Raw genomic sequence first — 18,441 nt, 5'->3', positions numbered from 1 at the left:
AGTGGACGGAGCTCTCCCCACCCCCCTTTGCCTTACCCAGTATGGCCGCCGTGTGGCGAGTCGCGGTTAAACTCAACGGACGACGAGGCGGCGACCCGGAGGTTCACCGCCGCGTTAAAGAGACCGCCACTCATCAGCGACAACTTCCCACTCAGCCCGGGCCTCCTCCTCGGTCGTTGTCGTCGCCATCGCCCAACCATGTCCTGCGAAAACTTCGAGACTCTTCAAGAGGAGTACCTGAGCATTTACCAGAGTCTCAAGGCGAAGCTGGACAGCACGCTGCCAAGATGCCACGGCGGTGAGGCGGGCGGGCGGGCACCGGCCCACGAGCTTGGAGTTGAGCCTGTGCTCCCCCACTCCGTAATGTGTATTTCATTTACTTAGAATAATGTGGTGTCCACAACAAAAAGGGGCAATAATACGTTGAGATTAAACTGGCGATGTGTGTGTGTGACAGACTCCGTGCGAGATGTTCAACGTTAAACGTAATTAAAATTAACTCCCCGTTGCACTGTAAACAAGTTGGGAGCGTTTTTAATTCCTTAAAATCCTGGTTGAGGGTTCACTCGACCCATCATCCTTCTGGGGTCGATACAGTGCGGTTCCCCATTGCGCCACCGCCATAGGCATGAGGAATTTCCACCACGGACTTCGGGCTGTAAACAGGATATGACCACTGTCTCAATGCTCGTTTTGGCAGGAAATCTATTCTGCCTTTACTATATTATTTAGCAATTGTACATAATATTTACAGATGGGTTGTGCCTCTTCTTGTTAACATATTCATTCGAGCAACTCGTTTAAAGTGGACCAGGAATGAACGTGCTGCAATGTTTAGTCTCTCACCGACAACAGCGCAGTTCTTTCATTGGGTTACAATTTGCACAGGACAGCCGTGGTGGTACTTGAAGCGATGTTGGTCACGGGTGACATTTGAGTGATTTCGATTTAAAGCTTTCGTGACTGCAGGGATTCATCTTCTTGGTTCTTTCGGTAAAGTCACGTAGAATGGAACAATAAAAATAATAAAATGAAACATAATAAAAAATAATTCTCAACGACGTTTCGGCCACAACGCAAGCAGCCGTCATCAGGTGAAGACCAGGTCTGTCTGGGAGACAGCGTCTGAATGTCTGCTTGCGTTGTGGCCGAAACGTCGTGAGAATTATTTTTTATTATGTTTTATTTTTTTTATTGTTTCCATTCTACGTGACTTTACCGAAAGAACCAAGAAGATTTGAGTGATTGTCCGTTATTGGCCCAGAGCGGCCTATTCGCCGAAAGGGAATGGCAGCAAGTGAGTTAATTCACTAACGTCTCGTTATTTTCTCTGCAGAGGAGAAGAAGCGGGTGACCAGGGAAATTGAAAGGAGTTCGGAAGAGGCTTACCTGCTGGTACCTCTTTCACCTCAACTCCAGTCTCTGCGAACTTCTGGCGTCACATCACTGGGGTGCCACGGTGGCTAGGAGATGTTAACTACCTCGCCTGGTATACAGGAGGTCGTGGAGTTCGATCCCGACCCTGACGCCTGCTGCTGTATATTTAGAGTTTGCGTATCTCCCCGTGGTCGCGTGGATTTTTATGCGGGTCCTCCGGTTTTTCCCTCCACATTTAGAAACATGCATGTGGAGTATTTGGCTGCTATAAATGTCCACATGATAAGCCACTTTGTTAAGCTATCATTTGTGGCCAGGTGGCTTCTGAAAAAGGGCTATATATGTCCGTGAGCCTTATACGTGGTGAAATAAAGAGAGTAAAGATAGTCTTCTCCAACATTATTATGCAATGTATAACATTATGCAATGTACATATTCAGCCATTTTGTTAATCCACTGCTGGATGAGAGCCTACCCATGCCTTCCGGGTCGTCTGAGTTTTTACTATACTTCGCTACGTTGGTTAGTGCAGTTGGTTAAGGTGGGGATCACACGTGGGAGCATAGTAAATCACAGCAATGGGCTTTACTGCACAACCCTCAATGCAGCCCCATAGCCTATAACACCAGTTTTATAACGTGATGGTCACCCATCTAAGCACTATTCATGCTCAAACATGATTACTGAGATTTGAAGAGACTGGTTGCATTGATTTGATCATAAGACCCCTTGGCAAATCTGCACATGGAATGCAGGCACTGTCTGCTGCAAATAGCTGGCCTTTTGAACTCCTTAGCATCAAGGAAATGCCACAGCTACTGATTGCATCAGTAAGCCCAGGGGTATGTGAAAGAATAGTGTTATACCTCCGATGAGCACTGTTACCTATGTACTGTGCGAATGAAGTTATAAACATAAATAAATAATAACTGGTAATGAATGAAGAGGTATATTGCCGAGAAGACTATAACAAATGGCTCCTCATTTAAAGTATTGCAGCGTGTTGGCCAATATCTTTCAACTACAGATCTTGCGACCTCCACCCCACAGTGCACCTTTTTGTGATACCTATCTTTACATTTTCATATAACTGAAGCCACCGCACACTGCACACACCTCATAGTTCGTCATCAACGAAAAACCACCACGGTGCGTGGGTCGCGAAGACGGAAGTTGAGCGACAACTGCCCTACATCGTGCAGTACAAGAAATGAGAACTGTTTTTTTCAACGTGACTATACGTAAGTCGGTCTTGCGCACCGCACGTTGATGTCTGTGGCTTCTCCCGCTGCCCACAGCTGCAAGAGATGGAGGAGGAGCTGAAGGGGGCCCCGGCGCCGTTCCGCATGCAGATGGTGTCGCGCATGCGTGACTACCGACGGGACCTGGAGCGCATCACGCGAGAGACCCGGCGTGCCACGGACCCAGCTCTCTCTGCCCGCTCCGACCTGCTGAGCGGAGGGTTGTTTGCAGCTCAGAACAAGGAAAGCGTAAGTCGCCAGCTCCATTGCCTAGGAACATCTAACCATTTTTTTTCTTTAAGAACAGTTTTCAAAGAGGAATGAAAAGCATTACACATGCTTTTCATCTAAGTTTGAAAGTGTTAAAGCATTAGTTCTTGTCCGTCTGCGTGTAACTGTGGGACACGATGACTCGTAACAATCCTACGAATATTAAAAAAACTCGGCACATTTGTTCCAAACACTGTGGTCTTCAAAGGAAATATATTTTATCGGTGACATTTCTCGCAATGACTCTTCTTCATAGCAAATCTATAAAGATGAAAATGTATAGTGTCAAGTTGTGCTCCTATTCGGGACTTGCAGAATATTGGCCACCTTGATCAAAGGGCTGCCAGCACCCTCCTTGGCAGAGCTGCTTTCCAAGGCTGATCTCACCATGGTCTATGGATGTACTCCTCCCTCTGCGCCTGCTGTGATTGATCCTGTTACTTGTAAATTAAACTTGCCCAAGGATCAAAGCATACTGAAAGCATTACAAAATTCATTCACATGCATGATTTTTACTGGTAGGAACCACCTGGTTCCACCAGCGCACATGGGATTATTGTGTCTGTCCGTCGTGCATCCAAAAATGGGAGGGCTGGGTGGGGAGGGGAGGGTGGGGAGGGGCTGGGCTGGGTGGGGAGGGGCTGGGTGGGGAGGGGCTGGGTGGGGAGGGGAGGGTGGGGAGGGTCTGGGTGGGGAGGGTCTGGGTAGGGAGGGTCTGGGTGGGGAGGGTGGGGCTGGGTAGGGGGTGGGAGGGGTGGGGCTGGGTGGGGAGGGGCTGGTCACCCCGTGGTGCCCTTATAAAACTCAACGTTTGTGTTCTTTATGGTGTATATTTTTTTGGGCTGGCTATGACAGCGTTTTCAGATAATATGCAGAGGAGTCCGCTAGTTACACTGAGGAATGTTTTCCACCTGCTCTTTGCGTGTGTGTGTGTGCGCATCCATGCGGATCTCCCTAATGCGAGGTAGGCCCAGGTGGCCTCGGACCGCGCACGACTGCTACAGGGCACCGAAAGCCTGGGCCGCGCTTCGGCCAGCGTTGAGCGTTCGCATCGCGTTGCTGTTGAGACGGAGCAGATTGGGAACGAGATCATCGACGAGTTGGGAACACAGCGCGAACAGCTGGACAGGACGCGTGACCGGGTATGCATTCAAGACAGGATTTCCCAAATACAAATTGAACCCCATAACGCCCATAAAACAAGACCACATCACCTTAGACGCTCCGTCAATTCACATTGTATTTGAGATGCGTTTTCAGTTGCATTAAGTAATTGAATTATGGCATTGTTAAATGTTGAATTTTCTTTTCTTTCAGCTTACAAATACAGGACAAAACCTATCAAAAAGCAGGAAAATACTGACTACAATGTCACGCAAGTAGGTCCTACAATTCGCCACGATTTCTCCTGGCATTTAAAACTCGCTTTGTATCATGGAGAAGTTTATGATCTTGGTGACACATTGATACCTTGCAGTGTGGGAAGAGAATTAACGAGCTATTTCTGTTGGTGGTTTTTCAGGATTGTGACCAACAAACTCCTCCTTGGCTTCATCATCATCCTCGAACTTGGAATTCTAGGTGCTGCTGTATACTTGAAATTTTTCAAGAAATGAGCATGTTATTTTCCAGTGTTTAAAAATGTCAAACTTATGAAGCTTAAACACATGTATTGTAAATACCATACTATCTTTTGATATTGGCATGTATAGATTCAGTATGCTCTAACTTTGCATCGCAATGAAATAGTGATGTTGCTTTATAAGATGTGCCACATGAGGTGGAGCGGTGGCAAAGTGGTTAATGCCCTGCACTTTTAACTGTGTGAGTTTGATTCTGGGGCATGGCTAACATCTGTGGTGAGTGATATCTGAATCAGACCTGGGACCTCCCTTCACCACCCACACTGACCAGTGTGGTGAAGTATGGTCAGACAACCCTCATGATTGACATGGCATCGTAAGTGGATTGACAAAGATATGTATATTACCATACCACAAATTAAAATGTGTGATTTAGAGCACAAGTAACTTTGTTATTTGTATTATCACATGTTTGTCATGTAAAACTTGTAAATACAATTTGCTCTTTTGCCATGAATGCACTTGGAGGAGAAATGTTTAGAATATTATGAAAGATGTAAATGTTGAAAGTGGAAACAAATATGCCCAAATAAAAAAAAAACTGAATGCTGCTTGAATTTAGGTTGTATACTTTTGATCAAATAAAAATTACATGAAGGCGATTTTTGTTGTCTTATCTGTTATCTTTTGAGAATAAACGTGAGAAGCTGTCATAGCAACTGGAAGTATAGTGGTCCGTGGAACGGGTATGATAGAACCCAAATGCGTTGTCTTAATTGTCATGAAAATACCTCAGGAATCTAAAACAGCAAAATGTTCATCCAGCCGTTTCCCATGGTGCTCTACTGTCCCTCTGTTCCTGCCATTGTTGCGTGGCCTTGTGGACATCAACCAATACAATCCACTGCTGGATGAAAACATCACCAAACGGTTGCCATCTCAAGTCATACATCACAGTGCACTAATGGCCCAAGCTGAACGTGAGCGGTGCCTGGGAGCCCTGGAGGGCACAATCGCACCAAGCCCTCCATGGGCGTCCCACAATTAAACAACTCTGGGATGTGGGGTGGCCGATTACTCGTGCCCCTTTAAACATGGTAGCCGCCCTGACGCTCTGCCTTTTGAAGGCTCATAAGTGAAATATGACACGAAAAAACACATTCCTGCGGAGGGAGCTGGTAGGAACGTTGGGTTGCTCGGTCAATGGCCAGGGTCAACGGCGGTGTGGTGTATTCCGCAAATATGCCCGACTGTGAGGGCGGGCACAAGCTGGCGTGAGTAAGTTAAATGATGAATTTTATAAGGGCACCACGGGGTGACCAGCCCCTCCCCACCCAGCCCCACCCTCCCCACCCAGCCTCTACCCACCCTCCCCACCCAGCCACTCCCCACCCTCCCCTCCCTGCACGACGGACGGACGGACACAATAATCCCCTGTGGGCTGGTGTAACCAGAGGTTCCGACAAGTAATAGTGTCACAAAAGCACGTATCGGCTCTGCTACTCCCATGGGTAGTGCAGTGCTGATGCATGCTCTGTGGGTGGTGCTGTTGGTCTACACCGAAAGTCTGGATATTGCCTCCCATTTGTTGACAACTCCATTATAAACGTGGCCCCCTGGTTGTAAAAGTCCGTTAAAGATGTAAAGTGTGGGGTTTATTGCCACGCTTAAATGCGAACAAAGTATTTAATTTCTCAAAATGTTATCGTCATTTTATTTTGTCTTGTTACGCGAGTTTTAAAATGTTTAAAGTTTATAACCGAGTTGACAGCCCCTTGTGAGAATACTTTTTTAACAGGAGACCTGCACCGTAAATAGTGACCACACTTAAAACAAGGTGGTACAAGTACATCTGGATATGTGTATTAGTATGTTGGGCTCGTGGAAGTGGCACATGTCAAAGTAAATGCCTGAATATAAAATAAAACCTGAACCTCGCTGCACCACTAAAGAGCCCAGGAGTCAGCGCCACATCTCCCAGCCGTGAAGACAATTGCTCCAGGCTCGAGAGCCCGGCTGATACCGCATACCTGACAAACCCTTGGTGCCTACCTTATTACATACCAATTCAGGTCTTATTGGTCACCCCGTGCCCTTAAAATATCAACGTTCATCCTACAAAGCTTCATCACAAGAGAGAACACAAACAAATAGACATTTTACTGGTAGGAACCTCCTGGTTATACCAGCCCACATGGGATTATTGTGTCCGTCGTGCAGGGAGGGGCTGGGTGGAGAGGGAGGGGCTGGGTGGGAAGGGGAGTGTGGGGAGGGGCTGGGTGGGGAGGGGCTGGTCACCCCGTGGTGCCCTTATAAAACTGAACGTTTAACCTACTCACACCGGCTTGTGCCCTCCCTCACAGTCGGCCATATTTGCGGAATACACCACGCCGCCGTTGACACTGGCCATTGACCGAGCAACCCAACGTTCCTACCAGCCCCCTCCGCAGGAATGTGTTATTGTCCGTATTGAAACGGCTGTATGCCGCGTGGACCTGTAAACTAAATTTCTCTATACAAAAATACGGGTAAACTGTATGGGTTGACACGGTATGAGACCGCGTGGGATGGTTCTGGAAGCCGGGATGTTTTGGTTAGTGGAGCCTAACTAAGGCCCCGTAGGATTGCCCTAGAAGTGAAATATCTGAGCTGCCTGAGGACCCATTCCAACTCCAATCCGGTAAAGTAAACGCCAACTCTGCAGAGCTTCCAAAAAGAGAGAAAACCGTACACAGTTGCAATCGGGAATACTCCAAAAAAAACCTCGTCCTACATCTGACCAAATCAACCGGAATATCCCCAAATCTTGGATTGTAAGTGAGATTGAGCCTGGATAGTACTTAGGGTGGGCGACCGCCGCGCATAACGCAGACATCGTCAGGCTACTGTGGGGCTAAGATGTCAGCAGAGGGCACTGCAACAGAGTCAATTGCTGTGCTAGTAAATCTAGCTGTGACGGTCCCACCTGATGACGGAGACTTGTGTTGCCTCCGAAACGTCGTGAATTATTATTTTATTTCTATAATTATTTTTTTTTATTTTTTTTTACCTACGTGACTTTACCGAAAAAACCTAAGCGAATGAATCCTTGCAGTCACGAAAGCTTCAAATCTAGAATTGCTGTGCTGCTGTGCGTCTCCGCTGCCGCCTTCGCCAACCCGTAACTGGCGATCTTGGCCAAGCCACATGGTGAACAACTCCGAAACGATGGCCACGACTCGCAGCACCTGCCCGGGGACATTCGCATCCGGCAGTGGATTGACAAAGGCGGCGGGGGGGGGGGGCTTTACAAGTGCGCGTTGTTATTGCGGGAGATTTGTTGTTGTTGCTATCTATGCTAATTTAAAACGCACGTGGGACGAAGAACAATCGAAACGCCAAAGCAGTCCCGACATGAGCGAGAGATCGGTTTGGCGCATCGCAAAGCTCGGCGACAGCGGCGCGTCTCGCCGGGACACCTCCAGTGAGCTCGCCCATCCGCGCTCCTCAAAGCGGCTATTTTGGACTCAGGAATGCGCACAGCTGCTCCTTGTTAGTGGCCGTGTGCGTGCCATTAGGCAGTCAGCCGCCCGCAAACACACGGCGAACACACGGCAGAGTCTGCCCCACTCTGCCGAAGCACACGCGTCGTTTGCAGGGTTTACGCGCGGTCCCTTTAGACCTCGGATAAGGCTGATGGGCACGAGCGGCAGGTGATTTGCGGTCCAACGGAGACTAAGTGCTCGTATTCCTGCAGCTCCGGAATTGAACCTTGATTGCATGTATGTTGAACTTCTTTCGCACCGTACGTACCAAACCGTACTCGCGGAGGTGATTACGTGCATGTCACGGTAGGAAGTGTTCATTCCGGTCTCTCGCAGAAGAGGCCAACCCTTCGTGTTGGAGAACGACCCAAGCGGTTATAATGGAGCTACTTCTGAGAAGCCTTCATGTGACGTGATACACTCAGTAAGGGGGGGGGGATCACTTTCCCCCACCTACTCTGCCATAAGAGAGTAATATCAACTGAAATGTAATGTGGTGTTCGATTTTAGCAAGTAATTCGTGACCGGACTGAGACGACACTGGTTTTGAACCCCAGGATCTCAGCAGTGCCCGATCAGCGCTCTGACCTCTTAGCCACTCATCCACCTTTTTTCTTTCCTGTGTTTGAGCATTTGAGAGGCATCGATTGGTGAGAATAGTGGCCTAATGTAAGGGTGCCAATGTAGGGAGTCCTCATCTGGTTTCCACAGAGCTGTTCTTTATGAAGGCAGATGCTACTTAGCAATGCAAACACTGGATTTGCTAATGAACTTGATAAAGTAAACCAATGTGACTCAAGGAGAATACTGCATTTCAATCATTGCATATGAACTGTTATGGCATGGATCAGATACATGAAGACAGGTAACGAAATTGAAACAAAAGTAGAAACATGTGCAAAGAAACGTGGAGATGTGCGTGCTGACAATTACACCGAGAGACAGAGGAATGAATGCATCTGAAAGCAAAGGCCAGTTGGAGACATCGCTACTATGATTCAGCACCGCTGATGTTCAGGTCGATGTTGGCGAGTGAGCCAGTGGACGTCTTCACGAGTGCTCTGGTGAACATCTGAAGCGCTTCAGATGTTCACCAGGGCAAGAATGCATCACAATGGCTGTGTGCTTTTTGAAACACATTTTGTGTCTTGTTTAAAAGTTATGGTTTTGCTGCATGCACTATGTTTCTGTTATAAAAGGCTTTTCCCGTCACTTTAATATTTTACAGATTTCAAATATATTCTGTATTTTAATGCATGGCCAAACCGATCTAGAGCTTTTCTTGTCTTGAATGAACGCTGCTGAAATTGTGTTCTCCCAAAGGCCGTTGTGAAATAAATACTTTTATTATTTGTATGTGCAGAGACGGATATGTGAAGGGGGCATATTGTCTGTTCATGTATTGTGCTAACGTAGCAAGGCTGGTAAGCCTAGCAGGGTTGGTAAGTCTTACCTAATGTCGCGCAAGGATAAGAGGCGGTGCAGTGTGTGTGTTGCGTGTTTACCGAGGCGATATTGAAATTCCCCATCTCACAGAAATTCACTTGGCTAAATTGCATTCTTCAAGGGACGGCGTTTACGTGCGAACTTCTCTGTAGTCTCCTCCAAGCGTCTGCTCCACATTACCGAAACGCCTTGGCCCCCCCGGCTTTAGCGCGCAAAAAACACGATGAGATCAGAGCGGCGCGGCTCTCATGCATGGGGGGCGGGGGAGCGCTGCAAACGCAAAGCGGCCACCAAGGAAAACAACAGCCGCCCTTTCATCCCGCCGCGGTGAGAGGCGCAGAGAGCGAGGGGGCGCGCGTCTTCCCACGACGTTCCAGGCGCAGACTCGGCACCCAGACCCGGGCCCGACACGGGCACACGAGGAGATCCGCGGCGGCACGAAGGCCACGCCGTGGTGGCATCTGCTCGGCTCGTTCTCCCCTTTGCGACGTTTTTTGTTGTTGTGTTTGTTGTTGTTTTTTCGGTCATTGTCAAGAGCGACGTGAATGCTCAGTGTTTAGATACGTCCCGGCAGCGAGCGAACGTTGGTTCACGTTGTCTGCGACGGTTCAAAAGGACTCGGTGGAAGAGATGGATGGCCACGTCCAGCGGATGGGTGCGTGTTGGTTCCAGCAGAACACATTGGCTCAGATTGACATCATTCGTTTTGTAATATCTGCTTCGGCAGGCAGTTCTCTATCATGCGTGTGCTATGAAGAATAGCAATTATCCCGAAACGTCATATATATTATATATTCAAATTTTAAAGGCCAAAGTGTTATGAAGGTCGTGTTCAGGTTTTTTTTTATCTCGGAAATGGGGTGGGGTGTTATAAAAGCGTTTGTCACCCCAATGCATGTCTCTTCACTAGGCTGAAGCTACGACTTTTTTGACATGGCATTTAATTTTGTTTCAACAGTTTTCTGGGGACATAGCCAAACATGAAGTATTATCCACAACTGCAATTGTAATACTGTCATTGACCCAGTCGCCACCCTTACACGATCCTCTGCCGGGTTCCCACGCCATGTGATCGGCTGGACAAAAAAAAAACCTCCGTCAAAATAGCTAAACTCGGTCGAATTTGCTCAACCGCCGATGGGCAATTCTTGGTGGCAAACGTGTACACAAGTGGCACCGTGCCGAGATACACAAGTACGTTCCATTGAGCACCGTGTGATTGTGGACTGTGGTGAGAGCGCACTACCATGTGTGAACGATCCATTCGGATTGCTGCGACGGAGTGGAAACATTCTTAAAAATAATACGAGGCGCCCCATCCAGACGCACGAGGCGCTCCACCCACGGCCACGCGAGGCGCTGCCACCCACAGCTTCGCGTGGGAGTCAAGCCGAAACTTTGCGAGAAACCAAAAAAACCCGGAGGGCACACGTTCAACAGTGCCCATTGCCCGGCTACCTCCCATCCCAGCCCGCGCCTGCTGTGGACAATGGAAAACGTTTGATTTGACAATCGTGGGCGAACATTTTGCAGTTCCGAGACGGCGATTGTGAAATATTGCGCTGGTGAAATGTATTTAGCATTCACAACTGGCAGTGTTGGCCTTGATTATAACTTGTTCCTTTACTCAAATAAACACGGCAGAAACAGGATAGCGAAGGTAATTGCGTGGCCATTGTTCAGCTACCATTTCGATGGCATCCAAGAGTATGGTAGCAATTTTCACGGCATTCAAGCGGACGTTCCTGTAACGTTAATGACATTTCAAGGGAAGCGAAGTCGGAAGTCGCAGAGAACAAATTACTGGAGATTCCTGTGGAAATTAACGTTTCGTTTTATTTGTGCTGTTCGCAGCAATTTACAGTGCTCTACAGAAGCGACGCTTTTACAGGCACCCCTTGCCGAGCGCGCGGTCGTCACGCTCAAGTGGCACGCGCAAGTGGCACGCGCAAGTGGCACGCGCAAGTGGCACGCGCAAGTGGCACGCGCAAGTGGCACGCGCAAGTGGCACGCGCAAGTGGCACGCTCTCGGCCCGCATCCACGCCGGTGTGTCACGCTCTCCACGCGCCAGCACGGACACCCAGGGGAGTGGCGGCGGCGGGGGGGGGGGGCTCCTTCCCTCCCCCTCATCGCGTGGAGCAAAAGCGGCGAAAAGGAGACCTCTCATCAGGCATTGATCGTTGACACCATCCCTCGTTGGATTTTTTTAAAATATAAGTAGATTTTTTTTATTTTCAAAACGGGACTTAAACGGTATGCTTTCAACGTAGGAGGGCAATAGATATTTAATTTATGTTTAATAGCTTCATGTTGCCCCCCACCCACTCCTCCTCGGACGCACACGCGATTTCCTCCCCACTGCCCCCTATCGACATCGGGTAATGAGACCAAGAATCCGTCAACTGTTGTTGAGGAGCAGTGAGACACCGCATGATAGAGCATGCGCCCGCCCCCCGTGGAAGTGGATATCAGATAACTACAGAAATCTCTGTTTATTCATAGTAGGAGACAACACTTTTCCACCTGCCCTGCTACAGCAATGCTTGTCAGTGAAACCAATGTTTTGCATTGTCAGACTTGCAATTCAGTCAGATTAAGGTGGCCCATGCATACAGGATCACTGCCAAAACCGACCACAGTTGCTCCCCAAATTCAGTGCAAACCCAGTCAATGTGATCGTTTTTTCGTGCAGTCATTGCTGACCGGGCTGAGGCCATCAACTCGCCGCGACACCTGAGAAGCCGTCTCCATCACTGGTCGGCTGCCCAGATTCCGACTGGGAATCTCCAGCGGTGCCAGCTCAGAGCTCCGACCTCTGACCCACCCGGCTGCCCCCACACGGACCCTTGATATAAACACACACACATAGAATGGAGCGAATGACACGTGACCCAATGTTGACTCGCTGCCGTCAGGGAGCCCGCTGCTACACATCGCCCACAGCTCATCCTTTCGGAGTAATCGACGCGGAAGGTTTCTTGAGCCGTAATGTTTGGGCCCTGCTACCACAAAGCCCAGAGACAACATTCCACCCGATGTAACAACTGAGCGAGGATTCTAGTTTTAATTCCCTTAGAAAAGAAACACGGTGATACATCCTTAAAATGCATCGTGCCCTCTAAGTTTTAACTCATTTTCTTCGCTGCCTTGAAGACCTTGGCCCGGAGATGACAATACATAATTTGATTATGGAATACATCTGTGCGGAGTGTTCACCGTTACCTCCTCGTATGCCCAGATTGGACTCTGCTCGGTTGGTTACCTCCCACACGAAGTCAAAGTCTCATTCACGGCAATGGCCAAACATCTCAATGTAGCAGGACCCTCCTGAAAGAGAATCTTGAGACTCGGCAAGTCCTTCCTGGGTAAACAAGGGGTATCACTATTATTGTGTCTTATTTAAGTTAATAAACCATCTCTATGGCCCACTGCACAGAAACCTATCACCTGACTGGCCGTGCTTGGTTGAAAACTCAGAAAATCATTGGCCGATATTGTCTAACTCGAGCAGATAGGCGTAGCTACAAAAGCAGGGTTTCCTTTCTCATGGAATGCTTTCTGGGGGGCCTCGAAACCCAAAAAATCCAGGAGCCTGAAATATTCTCTGGAGCTCTGCGCCGGAGAGCTCCGGCTGAAACGAAACCGTTCGTAACAAGGAACAGCAGCAGCAGACTGTGGCTATGCTGGCTTTGGGGAATTCTGAACACAAGCAACACCAGAGTAAACCTCCCAGTTGTTTCCAACCCAATCGCCACGACCATGAGATTAATAAATTACTATTTCGATTGAATGTTTAATATATAAATTAGGGCTTATTCAGAGAGTTGAGGGACCTAACAGGCACTTGCAGAGCGAGCGAGCATCCGTCCACGCTGACGCTCGAGACAGCCTCCCCTGGCGGGCACCCTTGCGAGTTGCGTCGCTACCACCCGGAACGCGGGCAGTGGCGTGCCGCTCTGTCACGTGGACCGCGGGCAGTGGCGTGCCGCTCTGTCACGTGGACCGCGGGCAGTGGCGTGCCGCTCTGTCACGTGGACCGCGGGCAGTGGCGTGCCGCTCTGTCACGTGGACCACGGGCAGTGGCGTGCCGCTCTGTCACGTGGACCGCGGGCAGTGGCGTGCCGCTCTGTCACGTGGACCGCGGGCAGTGGCGTGCCGCTCTGTCACGTGGACCGCGGGCAGTGGCGTGCCGCTCTGTCACGTGGACCACGGGCAGTGGCGTGCCGCTCTGTCACGTGGACCGCGGGCAGTGGCGTGCCGCTCTGTCACGTGGACCGCGGGCAGTGGCGTGCCGCTCTGTCACGTGGACCGCGGGCAGTTGTGCTCCACTCTGCCGGTTGGACCGTGGGCAGTGGGGCGCTGCTCTGCCACTCGAAACGCGTGAACAAAAGTGCCAGCGTATCGCTTCGTTTCTGTCTCGTTCATATTCATCCCCAAGCAAGGTTTCTCCACGATCGCCTTGCGGAATTCAAGGCAAGATGTTCCAGCCAATAAAAAAAATATATATCAAAACAAAATACACTTTCATTATCTGTATTCCGAGCGATCAAAGACAACTAAATAAGTCAGCAACTAGCTCCAGTTATACTTAATTACATTAAAGTTTAGTTCTTTAGTACATTAGCTTTATAATTATTCTGTTATTAAAAAATATAGAAATAACATTGCCAAAGCATTAACAAACAGCGCGACGCACGAGCCAACAAAAATACACCTGTACAGAAAGAGGGAGCACAAGCCACGTGGAATGCCTGAACGGATACTTTTTGGGAGAGAGATAACTCAGAGAGACAGATACATTCATTCATGACAATTCTTTCTTTCCCCGTCTGACATTATCTCTTTTTGCATCTTGTATGTCGAGTGGTGATACTTTGATTGCGACTGATGACACCAGAGCCTATTCAATTTTAACACAGAGTAAGCTGTGTGTGTGTTCGTGTTAGAATGTAAAAACTGGATTAATAAAATAAAACATTACTTTAAAATAAAATAATAAATTAAAAAGTTGGTCAATCTTCTGCCGACTGGCCTCATCAGGCCGTGATGAGGCTCGTCAGCTGACACATTGACGAACTTGTGGCTTCGCCTCACTGTGTACTCATCAGCATGGGTTCTAATGAGCGACGTGGCAATAACTTATGGAAAGTCGACCGCCGTTTGAGTTAACGAGCAGATCTCAGCTACGGGCGGCACTTGGGGTTCTGGAATGGCCCAACATCAAACCTGCGAGCAGTGCAAGTACCTTTCATGAAAAACAAAATAATAACTTGGATATAAACAACACCGTGTTTGCGACAATGCAGCAATAGTATTAGATCTCTGAATTGGCACGGCCCGCCCAAGAACACCACGTGTACTGACATCATGAGAACTCTGCTTGATCTCAACAAAAAACGTAGTCAAAAAGACATTGCTATGAACGTCAGATATTTACATTATCACATCCTATATAGTGCTTTTATTTTTTTTTTTATAAAATATGAAGAGTAAGCAAGACAAAACAAATCTATAAGCAAAATTGAAAAAGGTGCTTTTAAGGCTTTCTCGACGGCTGTAACGAATTTCGCACAAATCGATCTCCTTGTCCGTCTTCTCTGTGACGTCGCCACCCATCGTCCATGCTGCCCACTCTCCGACGGCCCAAGTTCCCAACGCTCCAGCTGCCCAACACAGCCATGAGCCGCCCAACACAGCCATCAGCTGAGCAACACAGGCATGAGCTGTCCCAACAGTCTCGCCTGAGGTCGCCCAAGCTGGCTGACAAAATCGGCATTCATTTTCCCGATGATGAGAACAAAACATTTTTTTTATCTTCTTGAAAATGTGGACGAGAGTGACTGCGATGACGCAGTTCTAGGAAATAATACGGGGTTGACCGTTATATGAAACAAAAAATCTAATTTTGTTTCCATGTCGATCGTTTTTATTTTTGTTTGAACCTTGCAGAATTATATACAAAGCGCTATCGGGGGAAGAGGGGCTTCGAGGGCAGCAGAAAGTGCACATTGCAGAAGAGTCAAGCACTGGGAAGAGCAAGAGACGACAGGGCACCCTCCGCCGGCCGGCAGGAGGCCTGGAGGGCGAAGTCCGTGGCTCCGGGGGGGGGGGGTCCGTGGGGTCACGGGGTCGCCGGGATGCGTGGGGGTGTCACACGCTGGCGCCGCTGGGGCTGATCATGCTGTAGTAGCCGCTGTAGCGAGGGTCCGGCTCTGCCAGGCGCTGGACCTTGGCCGCGTTGTTCAGCGGCGGCTTTACCACCGCTGCCGCTGTGGTGGCGGTGGCGGCCGTGTTCTTGTCCAGGTCGTTGTTCAGGTAGACCGTCTGCAGACACGGAAAAAGACGACAAACGAGTAAGAGGAGACTGTAACATGAATTGAGATATCAAACAGAAACGTGGATATCAAGATGGAATTTGAACAAAAGCTTACAATAGGTATCTATAGTTGGTGTTTGAACATCTTAACGCCTGTATTACTGCCGGAGAGGCTAAATCCTATTCTTTTTTCATCATCTTTACACCGGAAAAAAGGGTCTCATAGATAGAAGCTGACGAGTGCGCATGCAGAGAAGCATGCTTGGAATTAGACTCAGAGACAGCAGGGGGAAAGCATGGATCCGAGAACACCCGGTTCGCATGTGTTTCCTTCCACGTGTTATGTGAACAGTCCAAGTGTCAAGTTAATTTTGTTTAACCCAGTGAGAACTCAAGCGACCAGGATAGAGTCACATTTGCATGAGTGACCCGTAGAATTAATTTGCCAGTCGGGGGAAACGATTGCCGCTGTCTGTATAATCCCTGTTGAGTAATTTGCAGGTAAATTTCGATTCTGGGCACGCGATGGTGGCCAACCCTTGCGAGTGACATCACAGGATCTTAAACGTCCAATGCGAAACAGACGGCGCGTAGTGTTACAACGGCTTAATTCGAGCCGTGAACGTCCGCTCGGTGTGCTTCCGCTGTGCCACGGCCTCACCGCCATCGCACGAGCTACGCGCACGTCCCGCGTACAAGAGGAGTGTCTCTCGCTCGCTGGCGGCGCCTGGCCAATGCTCCGCACACCACTGGGTGCTCCGCAAGGCCCTGGACGGCGGTCCGCGATACCCGCCGCAGACGCGGCTATTTGGGGTGCGGTTTAAACTCGAGAAATTGTCGCTGGTGCGCGGCGGTCAACCAATTTTGTTTGGTCCAACAAGTTTTGGAACCACCATTGGAACCTCATTTGCCAGTAAAAAATATGATAATTGGTTTTTTACCCTTCTATCTGGCAACAAAACTGACACCTTTTTTTACAAGGAGTCATGTTTGCATAGACCACAATACCTGCAGCCATAATGCAAACAAAAAACATAACTCTGATAATATATGCACTGTCCTTGAAGTTGATTGGTCCATACCCGAGACAGCTTTCCTTAGAGCCTAGTCTCACATGGGTTGGACCAGATGACGCCTTTTTGTTTGCATTATGGCTGCAGGTATTGTGGTCTATGCAAACCTGACTCCTTGTAAAAAAAGGTGTCAGTTTTGTTGCCAGATAGAAGGGTAAAAAACCAATTATCAAGTTTTGGAACCATTGGACGCTGCGCGCGTCACGCGGACCACCATGGCGCGCGTGCGAGGCTTGTCCCGTGTACGCCGCGCACGCGTGGAAGGGCACCGTGCCTTGACGGGCGGCTTGTAGAGCTGCAGGGGAATCCACTGGCGCCGCCGCGAGTGCAGGAGCAGCACAAGCACGACGAGCAGCCCCAGCGCCAGCGCGCCGATCACCACCCAGAGAGGCCACACGTCCGCACCGCCGGCAACGCCGGCAACGCCGCCGCGCCGGTCCACGCTTGCCCCGTCCACCGCACGCTGGCACCCCAACTCGTCTGGAGTGCCGTGTACACGTAAGCAGACGGACGGACGCACACGCGGGGAGACGTAGAGACACATGCATGGACACACGATAATAAACAACAGTTCCCCTGCTGAGCTGCACCAGTACCGCGCCGCAAGCGAGCACAAGTCGTCACGGTGACGGAACGCGGCTAGGAACATGAACAGCCCTGCTGGATGAAGGCCTCCCAAAGACCATGTGGGGTTGTGGGGATTATTTGACCATACTTGACCATGCTGGTCAGTGCAGTTTAGAGTTCAATTAAGGTGGGGAGCATAGGCACGGGAGCAAAGATGTATTTTGTACTGCCCTCTGCTGCCCACAGACACACAGCCACACAGTCACACAGTCACACAGCCACACAGTCACACAGCCACACAGCCACACAGTCACACAGTCACTCAGACACACAGTCACACAGTCACACAGTCACTCAGCCACACGGTCACTCAGTCACTCAGTCACACGGCCACACGGTCACACAGTCACACAGCACACGGTCACACAGCACACAGCCACACAGTCACATAGCCACACAGTAACACAGCCACACAGCCACACAATCACTCAGACACACAGTCACACAGTCACTCAGTCACACAGTAACACAGTCACTCAGTCACTCAGACACACTGTCACACAGTCACTCAGTCACACAGTAACACAGTCACTCAGTCACACAGTCACACAGTCACTCAGTCACACAGTAACACAGTCACTCAGTCACACAGTCACACAGTCACACAGCCACACAGTCACACAATCACTCAGTCACACAGCCACACAGTCACACAGTCACACAGTCACTCAGTCACACAGTCACTCAGTCACACAGCCACACAGTCACACAAACACACAGTCACACAGCCACACAGTCACACAGCCACACAGCCACACAGTCACACAGTCACACAGTCATTCAGTCACACAGTCACACAGTCACTCAGTCGCACAGTCACACAGCCACACAGTTACTCAGTCACTCAGTCACACAGTCACACAGTCACTCAGTCACACAGTCACACAGTCACACAGTCACTCAGTCACACAGTCACTCAGCCACACAGTCACTCAGTCACACAGTCACACAGTCACACAGCCACACAGTCACTCAGTCACACA

The 18,441-nt window shown here is 49.4% G+C and overlaps 2 protein-coding genes across 3 annotated transcripts in view; one reads left to right on the top strand and one right to left on the bottom strand.

Moving 5' to 3' along the window:
• The first annotated feature begins 35 nt into the window (after window positions 1-35).
• VTI1B (vesicle transport through interaction with t-SNAREs 1B) lies at window positions 36-5,133 on the top strand. The gene is made up of 6 exons (XM_078608666.1): window positions 36-298; window positions 1,337-1,395; window positions 2,676-2,867; window positions 3,857-4,030; window positions 4,206-4,267; window positions 4,411-5,133. Exons 1-6 carry the CDS (start codon window positions 199-201, stop codon window positions 4,502-4,504), a joined length of 681 nt encoding a protein of 226 aa, XP_078464792.1. The 5' UTR covers window positions 36-198; the 3' UTR covers window positions 4,505-5,133.
• Window positions 5,134-11,257: 6,124 nt separating this feature from the next.
• Window positions 11,258-18,441, bottom strand: part of LOC144728915 (cysteine-rich motor neuron 1 protein-like) — a 43,358-nt gene continuing 36,174 nt past the window's right edge. For both annotated transcript variants that reach the window (XM_078608659.1, XM_078608661.1), the window contains 2 exons: window positions 17,106-17,311; window positions 11,258-15,766 (listed from right to left, as the gene is read on the bottom strand). In XM_078608659.1, coding sequence (XP_078464785.1) covers window positions 15,593-15,766; window positions 17,106-17,311 — 380 coding nt within the window. In that variant the 3' untranslated portion in view covers window positions 11,258-15,592. The remainder of the gene's footprint in view (window positions 15,767-17,105; window positions 17,312-18,441) is intronic.

Source organism: Lampetra planeri, chromosome 30 (assembly GCF_965212315.1).
Source record: "Lampetra planeri chromosome 30, kcLamPlan1.2.h2, whole genome shotgun sequence".
NCBI classification, from domain to species: Eukaryota; Metazoa; Chordata; class Hyperoartia; order Petromyzontiformes; family Petromyzontidae; genus Lampetra; species Lampetra planeri.
This window is presented reverse-complemented; position numbering and strand designations above follow the sequence as displayed.

Bases quoted from the DNA above. Each gene is read 5' to 3' on its own strand.
- VTI1B (XM_078608666.1), top strand. From the start codon at position 199: ATGTCCTGCGAAAACTTCGAGACTCTTCAAGAGGAGTACCTGAGCATT. The intron at 2,868-3,856 runs GTAAGTCGCCAG...AATGCGAGGTAG, and splicing joins CAGCTCAGAACAAGGAAAGC to GCCCAGGTGGCCTCGGACCG. The intron at 4,031-4,205 runs GTATGCATTCAA...CTTTTCTTTCAG, and splicing joins TGGACAGGACGCGTGACCGG to CTTACAAATACAGGACAAAA.